Source organism: Zingiber officinale, chromosome 1A, assembly GCF_018446385.1.
Source record: "Zingiber officinale cultivar Zhangliang chromosome 1A, Zo_v1.1, whole genome shotgun sequence".
NCBI classification, from domain to species: domain Eukaryota; kingdom Viridiplantae; phylum Streptophyta; class Magnoliopsida; order Zingiberales; family Zingiberaceae; genus Zingiber; species Zingiber officinale.
The window spans coordinates 57,891,255-57,907,846 of record NC_055987.1 but is presented as its reverse complement, the minus strand read 5'-3'; the positions used below and the strand labels follow the sequence as shown (position 1 = coordinate 57,907,846).

At 35.5% G+C, this 16,592-nt stretch overlaps 1 protein-coding gene and 1 pseudogene across 2 annotated transcripts; both read right to left on the bottom strand.

Moving 5' to 3' along the window:
- Positions 1-10,439: 10,439 nt before the first annotated feature.
- On the bottom strand, positions 10,440-11,749 carry LOC122025252 (annotated as a pseudogene).
- A 514-nt stretch (positions 11,750-12,263) lies between these two features.
- LOC122025245 (40S ribosomal protein S20-1-like) lies at positions 12,264-16,193 on the bottom strand. 2 transcript variants are annotated; one of them, XM_042584016.1, is made up of 4 exons: positions 16,143-16,193; positions 15,924-16,063; positions 15,724-15,837; positions 12,264-12,647 (listed from the first exon to the last, which is right to left on the bottom strand). In XM_042584016.1, exons 2-4 carry the CDS (start codon positions 16,039-16,041, stop codon positions 12,508-12,510), a joined length of 372 nt encoding a protein of 123 aa, XP_042439950.1. In that variant the 5' UTR covers positions 16,042-16,063; positions 16,143-16,193; the 3' UTR covers positions 12,264-12,507. The 2 variants fall into 2 exon arrangements, with proteins under 2 accessions (XP_042439950.1, XP_042439957.1); XM_042584023.1 differs by having other exon boundaries at positions 16,153-16,171.
- Positions 16,194-16,592: the final 399 nt, after the last annotated feature.

Here is a 16,592-nt window from a genome sequence, read left to right as displayed (position 1 = left end):
CCTACTTGGACTTCCCAGCACCAGATGTCCGATCATCCTTGATCCATCTGGATTTTCCCTTGCCTGGCTTCACTCACCAGGGCTTTCACCTAGCTTCACTCACTAGGGTTTTCCATCTGCCTAGCTTCACTCACTAGGACTTTCACCTAGCTTCACTCACTAGGGTTTTCACTCTGCCTAGCTTCACTCACTAGGACTTTCACCTGGCTTTACTCACCAGGATTTCCATCTGCCTAGCTTCACTCACTAGGACTTTCACCTGGCTTCACTCACCAGGATTTCCATCTGCCTAGCTTCACTCACTAGGACTTCCTTCTGCCTGGCTTCACTCACCAGGACTTTCATTTTGCCTAACATCCCAGTTAGGACTTCCCAGTCAAGTATCCAGTCAACCTTGACCTACTTGACTCTTCTTCAATCAATATCTTATTGTCAAACATCTAAACCCAAACCAAGACTCAGCTTGGTTACCCAGGTCAACCTTGACCTGAGGGATATTGCACCAACATTTATGAATCCTGGTAGTCAAGTGAGCAGCTCTCACTTGGCTACCAGGATTCATAAACTCTAGTATTTAAGCCTAGAGGTCTAGAATTCGAATCCTGGGGGAGGCAAAAATCCACTGGCCAGGGGTGGAAAGTCCTAGTGAGTAACGACACGACCGAGGGTCGTCGGTCGACGACATCAGAGGTCTCCAAATGGGCCGACGACATAAGGGGTCGTCAGTGGGTCGCCGCAAGGGCCGCCCAAGAGGCCAAAGGGTCGGGTCGTTACAATGGCGCTCACTTGGCTACCAGGATTCATAAGCTCTAGTACTTAAGTCTGGAGGTCTAGAGTTCGAATCCTGGGGGAGGCAAAAATTCACTGGCCAGGGGTGGAAAGTCCTAGTGAGTAACATAAGGACCGTCGGTCGACGACATGAGAGGTCGCCAAATGGGTCGACGACATAAGGACCGCCAGTCGGGCCGCCACAAGGGCCGCCCAAGAGGCCAAAGGGTCGGGTCATTACAAGGCTAACGATTCTAGATTTGGGGTTTATGATTCGGTTTTGTGTTTCTTTTGTTTTTCGATCTTGTGATTCGATTGTTCTTAATGGTTAAACCTAAGGTTACTATAAGGAGATTAAATATTGAATTTCGTTGAAAGGCTTTGTCTAGGAAGTGGTGGATAATCCCATACCCAAGAAGGCCTAGTGTCTCGCCATGTTTAACCTGGAAGTCGATCTCTGAAATTAATATTTAATCAAATTTGTAACATGAATGGATTTGGATTAATAATGTTAAGCATCGTTTGCAATCCAAATCTAAACCTCTAAGAACAGATAAGTTGAATTTGGAATCAATAATGTTAAGTTTTGTTTGCGATTCCAAATTTAATTTCTAAAGAACATAATAGGTTGTTAGGAAATGTTCAGGACTTGTACAAAATTTTTGTACAGGGGAACCAGTACAATATTTCGAGTAGCAACCAACATGAACTTCATCTCAAATAAACATAAACTTAGGCTTATATCTCCCCCTTTGTCAAATATTAAAAAAAAAATGACAAGAGCTCCCCTCAATAACTATATTAATCAATCATGATACACAATAAAATAAGGGCACTCCCCCTTAGCCCATACAAGTAAAATAGAGAGGTAAATATAGAATAAGATATAAGCAATTCCTCTAAACCAAAGAACTATAGGGTACACCCCTACTTATCATGCAAACAAAACACTATAATAACAGGATGAAAAATACAACCGCCATAAAACATAAGTCCAACAAGGTGACATATTATATATATAGCTCACAAAATAGTGTATGAGGTACACATCATATACTACAAGTCAAACAAAACTATCTATACAAGAAGGGGAAACTACATGTCATAATGGATCAGTAAATTCAATCATATCACCCTTAGGAGGATCAGTAGTATGAGCAGGATCTGCGGGACTCCTGGCAACATCGATAATAGGTGGCACATCACCCGCTGGAGGGGGAGGCTGAGGAGAGTGACCCTACATCCAAGATCACACAAGCTCAGTCAAAGAGTCAATGCTCATCTGCATGCCCATCTGTCGACACCCAATGGTGGCAACCTCTGCATGCACCTCAGCAATATCCATGCATAGCTCCTCAAAGTGAGTGTCCATGGTCTCCTCAAGTGTCTGAAGCTGAGCAACTCCAAAGGGACTAGGAGAAGCAGGTGCCTCAACATCCTCCTCAGGATCAGTTGCTCCTAGAGCCGACGCCTGTCCTGCCCTCCGAGGTCGATCCCTTAGCCCCTCACCAAGGGCACGCTGGTCAATCTATCGTACGCCATCCGACCCAGCCTCAATACTAGTCTTTGTGAAGGACCATGCAAATATTTGGGAATATGCGACGGTCATAGGCTCTAGCTTCCCTGGGGAGACATCAATGTGCATAGATTCCAGCTAGTCTATAATGATGTTGCCAAAAGGCATATGGATTGTCTAATACACTGGTTGAGTGAAATGAATGATCAATGAAAGATGTTCAAAACAATGTTGACATCAAGGGAATGCCACATGGCGTACAAAAAAAACATGTGAGAGAGTCTGATGAGGGATAAGGCACGGGAGACAAAGGTAAAAGACAGTTAATAACCATTTTGAATAATGCATTGTCCCCAATGGATAATTCAAGTGAGGAGAAGGTAGTAATATGCATATTTGGGTCATCCGGACGGGGACGACCAAAGAGATTCTGATGCATGGAATCAAAGGTGATATGCTCAAATGGTGGAGGCAAGAAATCAGGTAATGTAGGGTAAAATACAAACTCATTCATCGACGGACGACACTAAAAAGTTTTGAAGGATCTGATAAGAAAAGTTCAAACTGCGTTTGGCGACACGAGTATGGTAAATAACTTTATCTAATATATGCAAGTTATTATAGAACTCGGATATAAGCCCTACATTGACACTCCTTTCACAATAGATAATGGATGAATGCTTGTAATGTTCGATTAAGGAAAAGACTTCAAAGCAAGAATCATGATAAAATTATCGATCGATGGACTGAGGAGGGATAAGATTGAAGGTGTTCTTGTTGAATACCCGCTGAAGAACAACATTGGGAAAATACTAGTCAGTGAGAGGTTGGGGTCGAGGTAGAAGTTAAGAAGACCCCTCATTGGATTCACTAACCTTTTATTGTTTCCTACACATGATGAAAGAAAATGCAGCAAACACCACCAATGCAATGAGAATGAATGTCATGCATAAATGATGCATGAGTGAAAAGCCATCCAAGAACACAAAAGATTAGAAACCTAAAACACTACTAATAGCATAGAATATGAAAAAAAAATAGAGTGTTTAGGGTTTAGTTAGGGTTCGAAATCCTCATTTAGGAAGTGAGAAGGGATAGTTGAGCGAAGCTTGAGGAGAATAGGAAACCCTAACCGTCTTCTTCTTCGTGAGGAAGAGAGCACAGAAGAGGGAGAATAGTAAACCCTAATTGTCTTCGCTGGAAAAGACAGTTGGACGTCGAAGAGGAGCACCGAGAGAATCGCCGAGAGAATCGCTCGAAACCTAGGGCACAGGACTTAGAGACGTTTGAGAAATGAATCGATATTTAACGGGATTTAAATAAGTGAATCAACTCTAGGTCATCCTATTAACGAAGGGAATTTCCCAATCAATCGTCCGATCGATTGAGATAGATTGAATAGATTGAATGATCGATTCAAGAAGGTTCTGTGCGTGAACATACGACTCAATCATTGGGTATATTTATGAGAATATTTTATGGATCGTTATATAAGTGTCATAAACATTCTCATATGACAATTTGTATGAATAGTCATTAGACCTGAAGTCACTACGGTTCCCTACATAAGGAGTTATATACTTTGATATTGACAAACGTCACCCGTAATATGATGGATCATAAAGTCGATCATTGGGTATATAATAAGTTATGCAGAGGGATGTAAGTGATGTAGATGAGATCTATCCCTTCCATATAATGGAAGTGATATCTGTGGGCCCCTTAATTACTAGGACACAAGAATGCATTGTCATACTTAAATGAGACAATATGCGATATTGAGCTTATTTGACTGAGTGTGTCTACTTTGAGATCAAGAAACACAAAGATTGATAAGAGGATGACACACTCTATGTCTCATTGATCAATCTAGATATCAAGAATAGAAGTATTGAGTCATGCAAGATAATAGACACGGAAAAATTAAGTCAGATATCGACATTCTCGTTACTTGGGTAGCAATAATGTCTTATTAGATGTCACTCATTGTTTATGTATCTAAAATAATTTTAAAGATATTACCAACATTACGAGAACCTATTGGGTCACACACAAAGAACAAATCAATGGAGATGGATTCATATAATGGATCATTGGATTAAGTCTAATTCAAATTAGACTCATTGAGTTAGACTCAATTTGATCCAACTATTGGATTGAGTCCAATTCGAATTAGACTCATTGAGTCAATTGGATTGATGATTAATGAGTTAGACTCATTAAGCGATTTCATAAATTTGAATTCATGAAGAAAGAGGAGTGTACAATATGAATTACTCATGCATTGAATACATTGGATGAAGAGTGAACAATTGAAATTGCTCATGCATTGGATTCATTGGATGAAGACAAATATTAATATCAATTAAGGCAATTGACATTAAGATATAAGTAAATTTCATGAATCTATAAAAGGGGTTTTTGGATTCATTTTCATGATGAATTTTTGGTGTTCCTGCTCTTCTTCCTCCTCTCTTCCACTTGGCCGAAACTTCCAAGAAGGGTTGCTAGCACAACCTTTAGTTGCTTCATTCTCCACTTTGTGAGTTTGTGAGACAAACGAGATTTTTTCGTGTGGATACCATAGAGGCACGACCACTTGATCGCGCTAAGATCTGCATCTAGAGAAACATTGCTGTCAGAATTGCGAAGGGCACGCAACAAAGGTATAACTCTCTCTCATGTAAATCTTAGTATATGGTTTTCTTTCACATGGATCTTCTGGAGGAACTAGATGTTTTCCACTGCTTTTCGCATGTTTAGCGTCCTAGTTCCTTACAAGTTTTGCACCAACAATGACGTAAAACCTTAAACATTTACAAGACATTCCCTAAGGTATTCTCTCACCCTTTGGGTTTTCAAACTGAACATGCATGAAAAATATCTTGAAAGATATCGGTTCTTAGTGTCAAATTTTCTTTTGAAGGAGTTCGGAATATCATTTTCAAAAGAAAGACACTCTTTTAAAAATAATTTCAAGCTAATTTCAAAAATATTTTCCAGGAAATAAATAAAATCTTTCAAATATAATTTTTTTCAAGATATTCCAAGGCTTAAAATATTTTTAGAACACCAAGATATAAAAAAATGAATGCTTTTAAAATTTTCAAGAATATTTTCAAAAATATTTTTCAAGGAATAAGAATTTTATAAAAATATTTTTAAAAAGATTTGTAAAAAGTTTTTCAAAGTATGAACAACTTTTGAAGGAATTTTCAAAATATGCATTTTAAAATGTTTTCTAACAAAAAGTATGAGTTTGAAGAATGCGATTTTGAAAAGATAATATTTAAATTACGCTTAAAAGAGAATATTTTGAAGTCAAAAGTTTTCAAAACTCTTTTTAAAATGATTTTTCAAAAATATTTCATTTTGAATCTCTTTTTTTTTTAAAAAAAAATGTTTTTCAATATAGTCTCTCTCCCTTAACCAGATACGTTTTTAGATATCCTTGTTACCCACGCGGAAGACATTCCTATATATGTCTAAGGGGCATAGTTGAAAAAATCTAAAGACTTAGATGATGAACAATAATAATTTATAATATACTCAATCAATTATCAATCAAAATTTTAAAAATATTTTTGAGAAAATATATTTATAAGTTTTCAAAATATTTAAAAAAATATATTTTAAATTTTAATTTTCTTAGCATCTCATCCATTCAAAATTCTCAAATATGATAATCTTATAATTGTGTGAAATGACATTATTGATTTTGAGTTTGTTGTAATTGAGTTAGAATTAAGTTTGTATTTTAGTTGAGCTCGGATTACTTTAAGTTAATTTTGGATTAAATTTGATTTAGTTGATATTAATGGTAACATTATTATTATTTTGTGAATTAATCGAATTTAAAATTTTTTGTTTAGTTTATAAATTTTAAGGTTAATTGTTAAAGCTAATTAGCTAATTAAGGATTAATTAAGTTGATGGGGTCAAGAATTGATTTTAATAGTAATGGTTATAGGTTGATTTTTAGATTAATGATTGATTTAAATTCAATTTAAAAGTTAGTTTCAATAGATTAATTAATATTTTGAGTTTAATTTAGTAAGATTATTTTATATTTTAATTTATTTTTAATTAATTAAGAATTAAAATTTTAATTTATAATAATTAGAATCATTATTGCTTATTTCAATTTATGTTGATTATTATTTTAATTGTTGATATAACTTTCATAATTAATAGTTATGGATTAATTAATTATGAATTATTATTAATTAAGGATTAATTTAATTAGTTTCTTAGGAATTAATTAGGTAAAGATTTAAGAATTAGTTTTATTTAATTTTAAAATTTTAATTTTATTTAAGGTTAAAATATTTATTTATTGATTAAAGTTAAGATTTCAAATTAAAATTTATTAAGAATTAATTAAGTTAAATTGTAAAATTAATGATTAATTTAGTTTAAATTTAAGATTAATTTAGTTTGTTTTTATATTTAAGTTAATTTTAGTTTAGTTTAAATTCAGTTTAGTTTAATTAAATTAAGTTTTTATATTAAGTAAAGTTTAATTTAATTTAATTTAATTTAATTAAGTTTAGTTTAAATTAAGTTATTTTATTTAAGTTTAAATTAATTTGAGTTTTTTCACGTGTAAGCTACTATGCCGAGAAGTGCCGACAAACTTCAACATCTATTTCTATTACCGGTATATTTTAGTTACGCTTGCATTGTTACTTTCTAAAAGATAATAGTGTGTTACTATTTTTTCATCGGTACGAATTGCTTCTTTCCGAAGATTTTGAGAAGAATAATTATAATGAATTGCCTAAGGGTACGATCAAGGATCACAAATCTTGGAGTAGGAGTCGACATAGGCTCTAAACCAAGCAACCACCTAAGTCTTCTTTTATTTTCCGCTGCTTTACTTCGATCTATTTATTTTGATAAAAGAAAAAAATTTTAACGAGTAATATTCCCCCCCCCCCCCCCCCCTTCTATCGCTTATTTTTGATCCTTCAACTTCTTTCTTGGCCTCTATAGTTCATTAAACTTAGTGCATGATTTTTAATTGATGGATTACGTTACTTTATCTTAAATCTACTTATAATATTTATCTATAAGTATTTATCTATGCTTGATACTTACGTGCTTAACCTTAGAGATAATCTATTTATTGCTTATGCATTCTAAGCTTTGGATATTTATACTCTGTAGAGTATGTACTATAGAAGATATCAGATTAACTGATTATATACATGTAATGTGTACACGTGTAATGTCTCCCTTGTGGTTGAGCAAATTGTCAGTCATATTTGTTGCCCATTTGGCCACTCAGGAGGAGTGGTAGTTGAAATTTGGTTCAGCTTGTCCTAGTTGTGCCCGCTCGACCACTCTGAGTAGTCGTAGCTGGAGTCTTGCACGTAGTGACCCTCTTTGTTATGTAGTTAGATAGCTACTCTACATCATATTCGTCTTGGCCACATTAATGTAGTGGTAGCTGGAGACATGAGCAGTCGTTATAATTCTACCCGCTCGGCTACACAGATGTCATGGTAGTTGGAGTGGAGTGCAAAAGTGACGCATATATGTTCATATGCATACAATGTGCAGTGCATCTTTGGAGATATATCTATATATGCTTATGACATGTTGTATTTAATTGAGCTATGATTGTTACATATAGTTGTCATGATTCATACATATTCATTTATGGTGACAATAAATGAATATGTTTATCATACATGTATATGTTGTCATATATATTACTCAGGTGTTACGAGCAGATCTGTTATTGTTGTTGATCCCTAATGATTTACAGATCATTATATCGTGAGTGTTAGGTCGGTACTAGTATGTATATTCATTATGTTATATATGATCATGTTCTTATTTCCCTATTGAGACGGTATGCTTTGATCTTTATATTTTATATTGACTATATATTATCTTGTCTATTACCCATTAAATCACTCAAACTCACCACTCCTATGTATGTTTTATATTTCTCATGTAACATATAGATATTGTAGAGTCACTTGGAGGAGCATGTCTGCCTATCCCACATCATATCTGTGGACATCTTTTAGTCTGTTTTATGCTTTACTCGCATTTTTAGATTTTATAGACTTGGTGTTATAATAATTTGACTTGTACTTGGTGTTTAGCCTTATTGCTCCTTTTGTGATTGTTGGTGGTTGTTGTGTAAAGTCTAGTCACTAGCAGTCGGTTGTTTTTATTTACATGGCTTATCTTATAACTTCCGTTATGTTTTTGTTTCAGTCGTGTGAGTTACTTATTATCCTGCGTAGTTATATATGTTTTCAACCATGCAGATTGTAATTATTATACTTGTGCAGTCATGTAACTAGGGGTGCAAATGAGTCAAGCCGCTCATGAATGGTTTTGTCAACGCTCGACTCGAGCTCAGAATTGACCAAACTCGAGCCGAGCTCGAGCCGATTTGTTTAATATTCGATTCGATCTCGATCCCATTTAATACTAGCTCAATAGCTCATCGAGCCTGTTCAAGCTAAGCTAATTCAATATTCTAATAATTAAAATAATTACTATTTTCAAATTAAATAATAAGTTAATGAGATGTTTGTGGCGAGAGAGTTTTATTAGGTTTGATGGTAATTGAAGATTTGAATACTAGGAGGCAAAACCTTGTTTTTTCATTTTTAATTCAATGTTTCACGAGCTCAGCTACTTAGATCATGATTAGATGGCCGAGTCAAGCTCGAGTTTAAATTCACAAACTCACTCAAACTCGAGCCTCTTTAATTTTCTAGCTCGGCTTATTTACACCGTATGTGTGACTATGTATCAGGTTGCAGGACAAAATCCTTTTATAAAATTAATTAAAATTATTTAAATTTAATTAAAATGGTCTCAAAATAATCATAATATTATTGTTAAAATATTATAACAACTAATTAATGGTTGCTACGACATGGTAACACCCATTAAATGATTGCATAATATTTTGATAAATTTAATTTTGTTAAGGAGATGTAAATTAAATTATAATATTTTTAAATAGTTAATAAATATTTTATTTTAAACTTCTAATAATAAGCAAAGATCTCTTTTTAATTTTCACCCCTACATTTATCCCATAATTAAATAATTTTTTTTCTTTTTTAAAGATGTGTGCTCTAGAAAAGACAGATTAGTCATCTAAAAATTTAAAACTCAAATATGATATATTATAGAAGATTTTCTTTTTAATGGGTAACGAATATTGAATTTAAAAATATTAACCGTCAAAATTTCCTTGATTTATAAGGTAGTCAATGGAAAACTTCTATGGTTCCTGCGCAGCCACCCCAGAATTAATCGAGTCAAAGACTTGAATACCTGATACCAACTAAAAATAATAATAATAATAATTTTTAAAAATACCTCCATAGATTGGTATAATTGATAGTTACATGAGTGATTATTTTAATAAATCTCGAAATAAACTTCCAATAGATATAAAATGTCTCACTGGATACATTACCTTCTCAGGTAAAAGGACGCTACGATAGAAATATCCCACATGTTTTTCCCCTCTAAAATGTGTGAGACTACCGGGAAAGGGACGCTAAGATGACTTCTTCATCTTTAATAATAATAATAATAAGAAGAAGAAGAAGAAGAAGAAGAAGAAGAAGAAGAAGATTGATACAATTGATACATGCACGAGTGATCACTCTAATACCTCCTGAAATCAATTCCCAAAGATGATAAAATGCTTCATTGGATAACTAATTTTCCATGCTAGAACAAAATATTCCTATAATTTACTTATATATATCTTACAGTAGAAGAGACAATACTAAACCAACCGCTTGGGCCGGCAATATCACCTTTTACTATTGTCATAAAAATATATATTAAATAAATAAATTTAAACACCCGTAAGCTTAATTCATTCATGGTTATCAATACTTATTTATTAACTTATAAACATTTTAACTATATGTTTATTTTTTTAATATTTTAATCAAATATATAAAAATATAGTAATTAATAAATTTTAAAAATATTAAGTTACTCATAATATAATAAAAATAATAATATAGGTTTCGAGTTCACAAGTCTAGCGATTAAAATAAAAAAAATTAATGAATAATATCAAACCTAAGACGGCCCACCCAGCCAATTAATGTTTGCCATAAATCAAGATAAATTAAAAAACGTCCACGCGGGACAATCCAAAACGACAATCCAAAAACCCATCATCCAGTAATTATACGCCCCATTTGAAAAAAAAAAAAAAAAACTCCCACAAAAGCACCATAATTAGGGATCAAATTAGATGCCTAGGTGATAATTTGATGAGAGGTACTTTTCGCACCCCCTCTGACACACCCCCTCCCCGGCCCCACCCCGAAGTTTACGTTTATACCCTTTACATTTTCCTTCTTTCGTATGCTTTCTCTTGAACGAAGTGATTCACCATCCTCCTGTTGTCTAAGTCCTCACCGTCGAGGTGCGTGTTACCGGCGGTCGCCTTCACCTTAAAGATGTCCTCCTCGATGGTGAGAAGAGAGACATCAAAGGTTCCGCCTCTAGATCAAAGATCAGCACGTTCTACTCGTCGGAGCTGCTCCCCTTCTTGTGGAGACCATAGGCGATGGCCGCAGCCGTGGGCTCGTTAATGATTTGCATCACGTTGAGGTCGGCAATAAATCCGGCGCCCTTGATTGCCTGCTACCGTTGAAATAGGCAGGGACGATGACGACAACATTCTTCACTATGGTTCCGAAATAGGCTTCCGCAATCTCCTTCATCTTGGTGAGCACCAAGGAGGAGATCTCCTCGGTGACAAACTGCTTCTCCTCACCCTTGTACTGGACGACGATCATGGGTTTGTCACTTTGAATGGCCATAGCTTGATGTCACTTTAAACAAAGGGATCACTGTAAAGCCTCCCGATCAAGCGTTTAGCATCTGAGGATACAAAATTGAATCAGAATATTATCACTTACAAGCCAAAACAGATCGATAAAACAAGCCCAAGGACTGCAGAATAAAATTTCGTACCAAACTAAACACATTGAAGAGAACAACAATTCTGAAGATAGAGAGATCAGAAGTGTATCTGAAGAACAAAATGCATCCGATTCCGAAAGCTAATATTTGAATAAAATTTTGTTCTGATTCGGCAAGTAGCAATCTGGGAAAATCAAAACGGAAGAAATTTATATCTTGCAAACTGTTCAAATTCGAGGATTAAAACACTACGTTCATCCAAAATTGAGAGCCAAAAAAATCGTCGGAACAAGATCGAGGGAAATCTTCCACTTACCAAAAACCGTGTTGGTAGGGTTCATGGCAACCTGGTTTTTGGCGGCATCGCCGATGAGCCACTCAAGGTCGGTGAAAGCGACGCAAGATGGAGTGGTGCCACACTCCTAAGCACGAGCAAGTGGTTCCCGGATCAATCTTGATCGCCGGACCCTCGCCCTTCTTGCCAGGAGAGGTGCTTTTCGCGAGAGGTAAAAACAAAACGATTAAAAAAATAATTAAAAGCGTGAAAGGGTATAAGTGTAAATACAATTAGATTGTATGGTGAGACCGGGGAGGAGAGTGTGTCAGAGGAGGTGCGAGAAGCAATTTACTAATTTGATACACTTCCGATACACCACCATTTGGGGTCAATCAAGTTGTACAATCTACTGTAGGAGATTTGGTTGACCAGATTTGGTCTGTTATGTGGTATGGAACTATGGGGCAGATGAAGTGACTAAATTCATTAGTTTTCGTCCCGCTACCTCGCATCAAGGTTACTCGCATCAAATAGAAGGTACCAACCAACCTCATGATCAATGTACAGTTTGCCTATCCTTCTATTTTCCATGCAAGATAACGAAAACGAAAGCCGAACATTACATTTTTCTGTTAGGATTTGGTTCCTTTCCTGATCAAACTGTGCAATGAAGATTTAAGTTTTGTACTTGTGGACGACATCACAATAAATATTTACCAAACTATAATTATATAACCAATCATTGCAATAAGTTTAGAGTCACGGTTGACAAAGAACTGGAAAATTATGCTTGCAAAAAATAAGTTTCAAACGCTTTTTAATCGAGTAGAACATTGATAGTGAATCAGGCAGCAACTACTTTGACAACATTTGGAATGAAAGAAGAAACTGAGTAATAGAAACATAGATGTGATAATCGAATCAGCCTCTTAGATAATGACCTTTTACCAGGTCGGTGAAGACTAGCCTAGGGGTGGCAGAATTGGATTACCACGACTTACCAAGCTTATCATTCTGAAATAGTAACTTCAACCTCCACACCCGGCTCTATGGTAATCGAAGTGATCTGTTTCACCACCTCTGGAGAGCTACGAAGATCGATCACCCTCTTGTGTACCCGCAGCTCAAATCGATCCCATGTGTTGGTTCCTGCAAAAATAAATTCAGAGTTCGATTATCTTCAGAACACATTTTCAGCTAAATTGAGTAAATGTGTAAGCAAACCAGAAAACCATTTCATTTGTAAAAGGATTGCATGTATCAAGGTAAGATCAGTCACTCCCAGGCATGGACGGTCTAACCACATCTCAGTAAGAGGAATTAGCAAGAATAATCCAAGAATAACTAGATTTGTACATCTAAATACTAAGTTACGAACAATACTGGACTGTGCATCAGTTTTAAAATGCTCTCTTTATGAAAATTTCATAAAGAAATTAAAGTTTCAAATAAATTTTCCTGTAGTCATCCGCACAGTCAAATTCATGTAACAAAACAACAGCAAACATAAGGACGGCCAAACAATACAACCTATGGTGTACCTGCTTTTGTGTAAAACCAAAACTAAAGATGAACATTGTTAAATATAAGAATAGAAAATCATTATCTGGAACTTGTACTACCAGAAAAAAACAAAAACAAAAAACAAAAGTAAAATGCATGAAATTGAATAAATTTAACATAACTAAATAGCCAAGATTCAAAATCACGCATTGTCAAGCATCTTCACAAAGACAAGTATGACCCAAGTATGAACAGGTGAAATCATAAACCAACAGCCATTGTCACCTCCTTTGATAAAGATGTGGAGTACATAGTTCCAAACAAGATCATTCAAAAGGAGTTCCAAACTACACCGAATTCTTAGTAAAAATGGAAGAATCTACCAAACATTGAGGCAAGTTGAGAATGAGAGAAAACATCGTCGCAATTCACCGAGCACATCAAGCACGAATTACCAAGCACATCGACCGCTAAAAGGAAGATAACACACCAAGGACGTTGCGAGCTTAGACAGGAGAAAATGTCACAACTCACTCAATTTCAAGCCCAAGAGAGGTTCTTGATCCACCCTTTGGCCCACTCTCTTAGCTCATGGTCTTGGCCCATGATTTTTCATCTAAATATCATTCTAGATAACTATCTAGAATCTTATCATCATCTAGATCATAGTTATTAAAGGCTCTCACCTGGACGCACCGAGCCAGGCGAACCTCTTATGCTACCCAGGTGCATTGCTTGAAAAGAAGCACACGCCTTGTGAGAAGTGACAAGTGCGCTTGAGGCCAATTTTTCTTGCCTCATTGAAGTGAGATGTATAGGTGCAAATGATGTAGTAATTAATGATGACAATTTGACTTGGAATGAAGTCAAACGAACTTCTGGAGTTGGTGAAGATGCCTACAATTTCAAATCTTGAACTTCATCTTTTTCAAAAGAAGGGCAACTACATCAAAAGGAACTAATAGAAGATCTTCTACCAATCAACTTTTAATAAGGCATGCGTCTCACCTTAAATCGTGTGCTTCATGTCCCACAGCACCTATGCATTTTTGGACACCTCACATCTTAAATAACTATGATCTAGATAGTGTAGAAAGTTTCTAAACTAATAATGTTCACCATAGGATCAAATTGATGTCAACCGTCTATTTAAAAGGAGAATGCCTATAATTACCTCCCTCCCCTTCTAATTCATCCACAAAATAATAAGTTCTCTTTACTTATTAATCTCTCAAGCCCTCCAAGTTTTTATCTTAGTTTTCTAGTGCAAGTTTCTTAGCGAGTTAGAGAAACTTTGTGGGGATAAATTATCCAAGTGTCACATGAGTAAGTGGTGCTGGAAGCAACAGTCCAATGCCATTGCTTTTCTAAGCACAATATTTAGATGCAAAATGGTGAGAACTTGCCTTTCTCTGGTTTGATTCTAGCACCACTTGCCCATGCAACACTTGGACAACTTATCCCACAAAGTTGTCAAGTAAGCCTAACTCAGGGGAGAACCACACAGAGAAGTTAAGAGAAAAATTGAAAGGACTTGAGAAATTAAAGAGTAAATAGAACTTATTATTCTTGAGGATGAATTACAAGTGAATGGGGAGGGAAGTATTCATAGGCATCCGCTCCTAAAATAGGCGTTGGAGACCAATTTGATCCAATAGTGTACACTATTAGCCTAGATGGTTTCTACAATATCTAGATTAAAACAAGATTCTAGGAAGTTATCTAGAATGGTCTTTTAAGAAAGGATCTAAGAAGAAAAACCATAAGTCAAGACTAGTAGGCCAAAGGAGAGATCAAGATCATCTCTTAGGCTTGAAATTAGGTGAGTTATGACAAGGATCTCAGAACAAAATTAAATACCAGTGTTAGCATGTTGTGTATCTATATATAGTATTTTTGTTGTGACATAATCTTAACTCAAACAACACACGGGCACATGAACCACTAACATTTGATTTGTTTGTATTGTGCAAAAATTTACATTTAGGGGTATCATCTATCCATCATCTCCCCCTCTAATTGAACATAAGCTATCTCATCTATGGATCCTAACATAATCAACCAAAACATAACTTCATAAATATGCTTACAATGATTAATATGTAACTAGTTGGCATTTACTAATGTAATGTATGACTCACTTTTGTTATTTCTAATGTATAATCAACAGAAAGATAGCTTGATATTGAGTAGCAAAATTACAAAAATACATTCCATAAATGTGTTTCTGCATATAATCTTCATGAACTTTTCCAATAGACTTAAAAGGATAACTTTCAACCTTAACAATTTATTGGCTGGTGGTTGTGGCCCTGACAGATTTTAGAATGTTTCTGATACTACAGTTATTTTATTTTATTTTTGATAATATAGGTGTCCAAGCTTCACTCAATAAATCTTAGAGGTATACAACCTTCCCCCTAGCACAACTTATGCACACTCAAAGACCGCCCTCCAAAATCATCCCCACTGGGATTTAAACTCTAGTCCTCTTATTTTGCCTCTGAATGCTTTACTACTACTAATACTTATAGATGTTAGCATGATATTGATGTTATAATGATGGATAAGTAACTAGACCTAATTATAATTTGGTGCTCCACATTGTTATTCTATATGCAGAAACTATGATGGAAGCATCAGGGTGATGACAAATAAACTAGAAATGACTTAGAAAACGTGGTAAATATCTAAAAACTTTGAAAGAGAGAGATTGGAATACCTTCACCACACGGAGATTTACGTGTAGTAATGTTGAGGACCTTGGTGGGCATTCTCACAGGCCCCTTCACATTCAGCTGCTTGTCTCTCGCTCCTCTAACCAGATCCGCACACACTGACCAACCAAAACGCGATAAAAAAACCGGAGTCAAAAAGCCAAGAACTGTGCGAATCAACGCGAACGGAACCACAAAACCTCACCCTTCTCTAGATTCTTGACGTTCTTGGAGGAGAGGGTGATCCGAATGCGGTGCAACTCCTCCTGAGACTCTTCCAGCCCAATCTTAGCCGGTTTCACTGCTCCGTACGTTGCCGCCATCGATCCCAAACGGACTAACAACCTAACACGAGTTATCAGAGTTGAAATAGCTTCAGCGAAGTGATCGTAAGCCAAAGAAAGAGGAAAACAATTCTGCTCACTCCTCGCTACCCTGCCGCCGAGCTCGTTCCGATCTCGCGCGTCGAAGCAAACGAGTTAGGGCTTGGGAACGAGAGATCTCATATAGTGCCGAGCCGGCATTCCGAATGCTAGTTGGGCTTTCGGAGTCATGCTAGGTCGGCCCATTATTGTCCTTCGGCCTTTGGTTTGTAACATCAGCCCGAACGGCCTGATTGAGAATTAACTTAATTTATTTTTAAAAAACAAAATCAGTTATTTATTAGCCACACCACATGTAGCATGAGCCATTTTAAACTTAGTTGTGTTGAAACTCATTTATTATTGATTAAGCTTATTTAAATTTATTTTATATAATAATTTTGGTCAAAACTATTGTATGAATTATAAATTTAAATTATTAAATATAAATTTAAAAAATGATCAAAATTAGTCGTATATTAATTTTATTAAAACTAATGCACGGTCAATTT

Excerpts from the sequence above, each read along its gene's own strand:
- LOC122025245 (XM_042584016.1), bottom strand. The coding sequence starts at position 16,041 with ATGGCGGCAACGTACGGAGCAGTGAAACCGGCTAAGATTGGGCTGGAA. Across the intron at positions 15,838-15,923 it reads CGTCAAGAATCTAGAGAAGG|TGTGTGCGGATCTGGTTAGA; the intron begins GTGAGGTTTTGT and ends TTGGTTGGTCAG. Across the intron at positions 12,648-15,723 it reads TAAATCTCCGTGTGGTGAAG|GAACCAACACATGGGATCGA; the intron begins GTATTCCAATCT and ends TTATTTTTGCAG.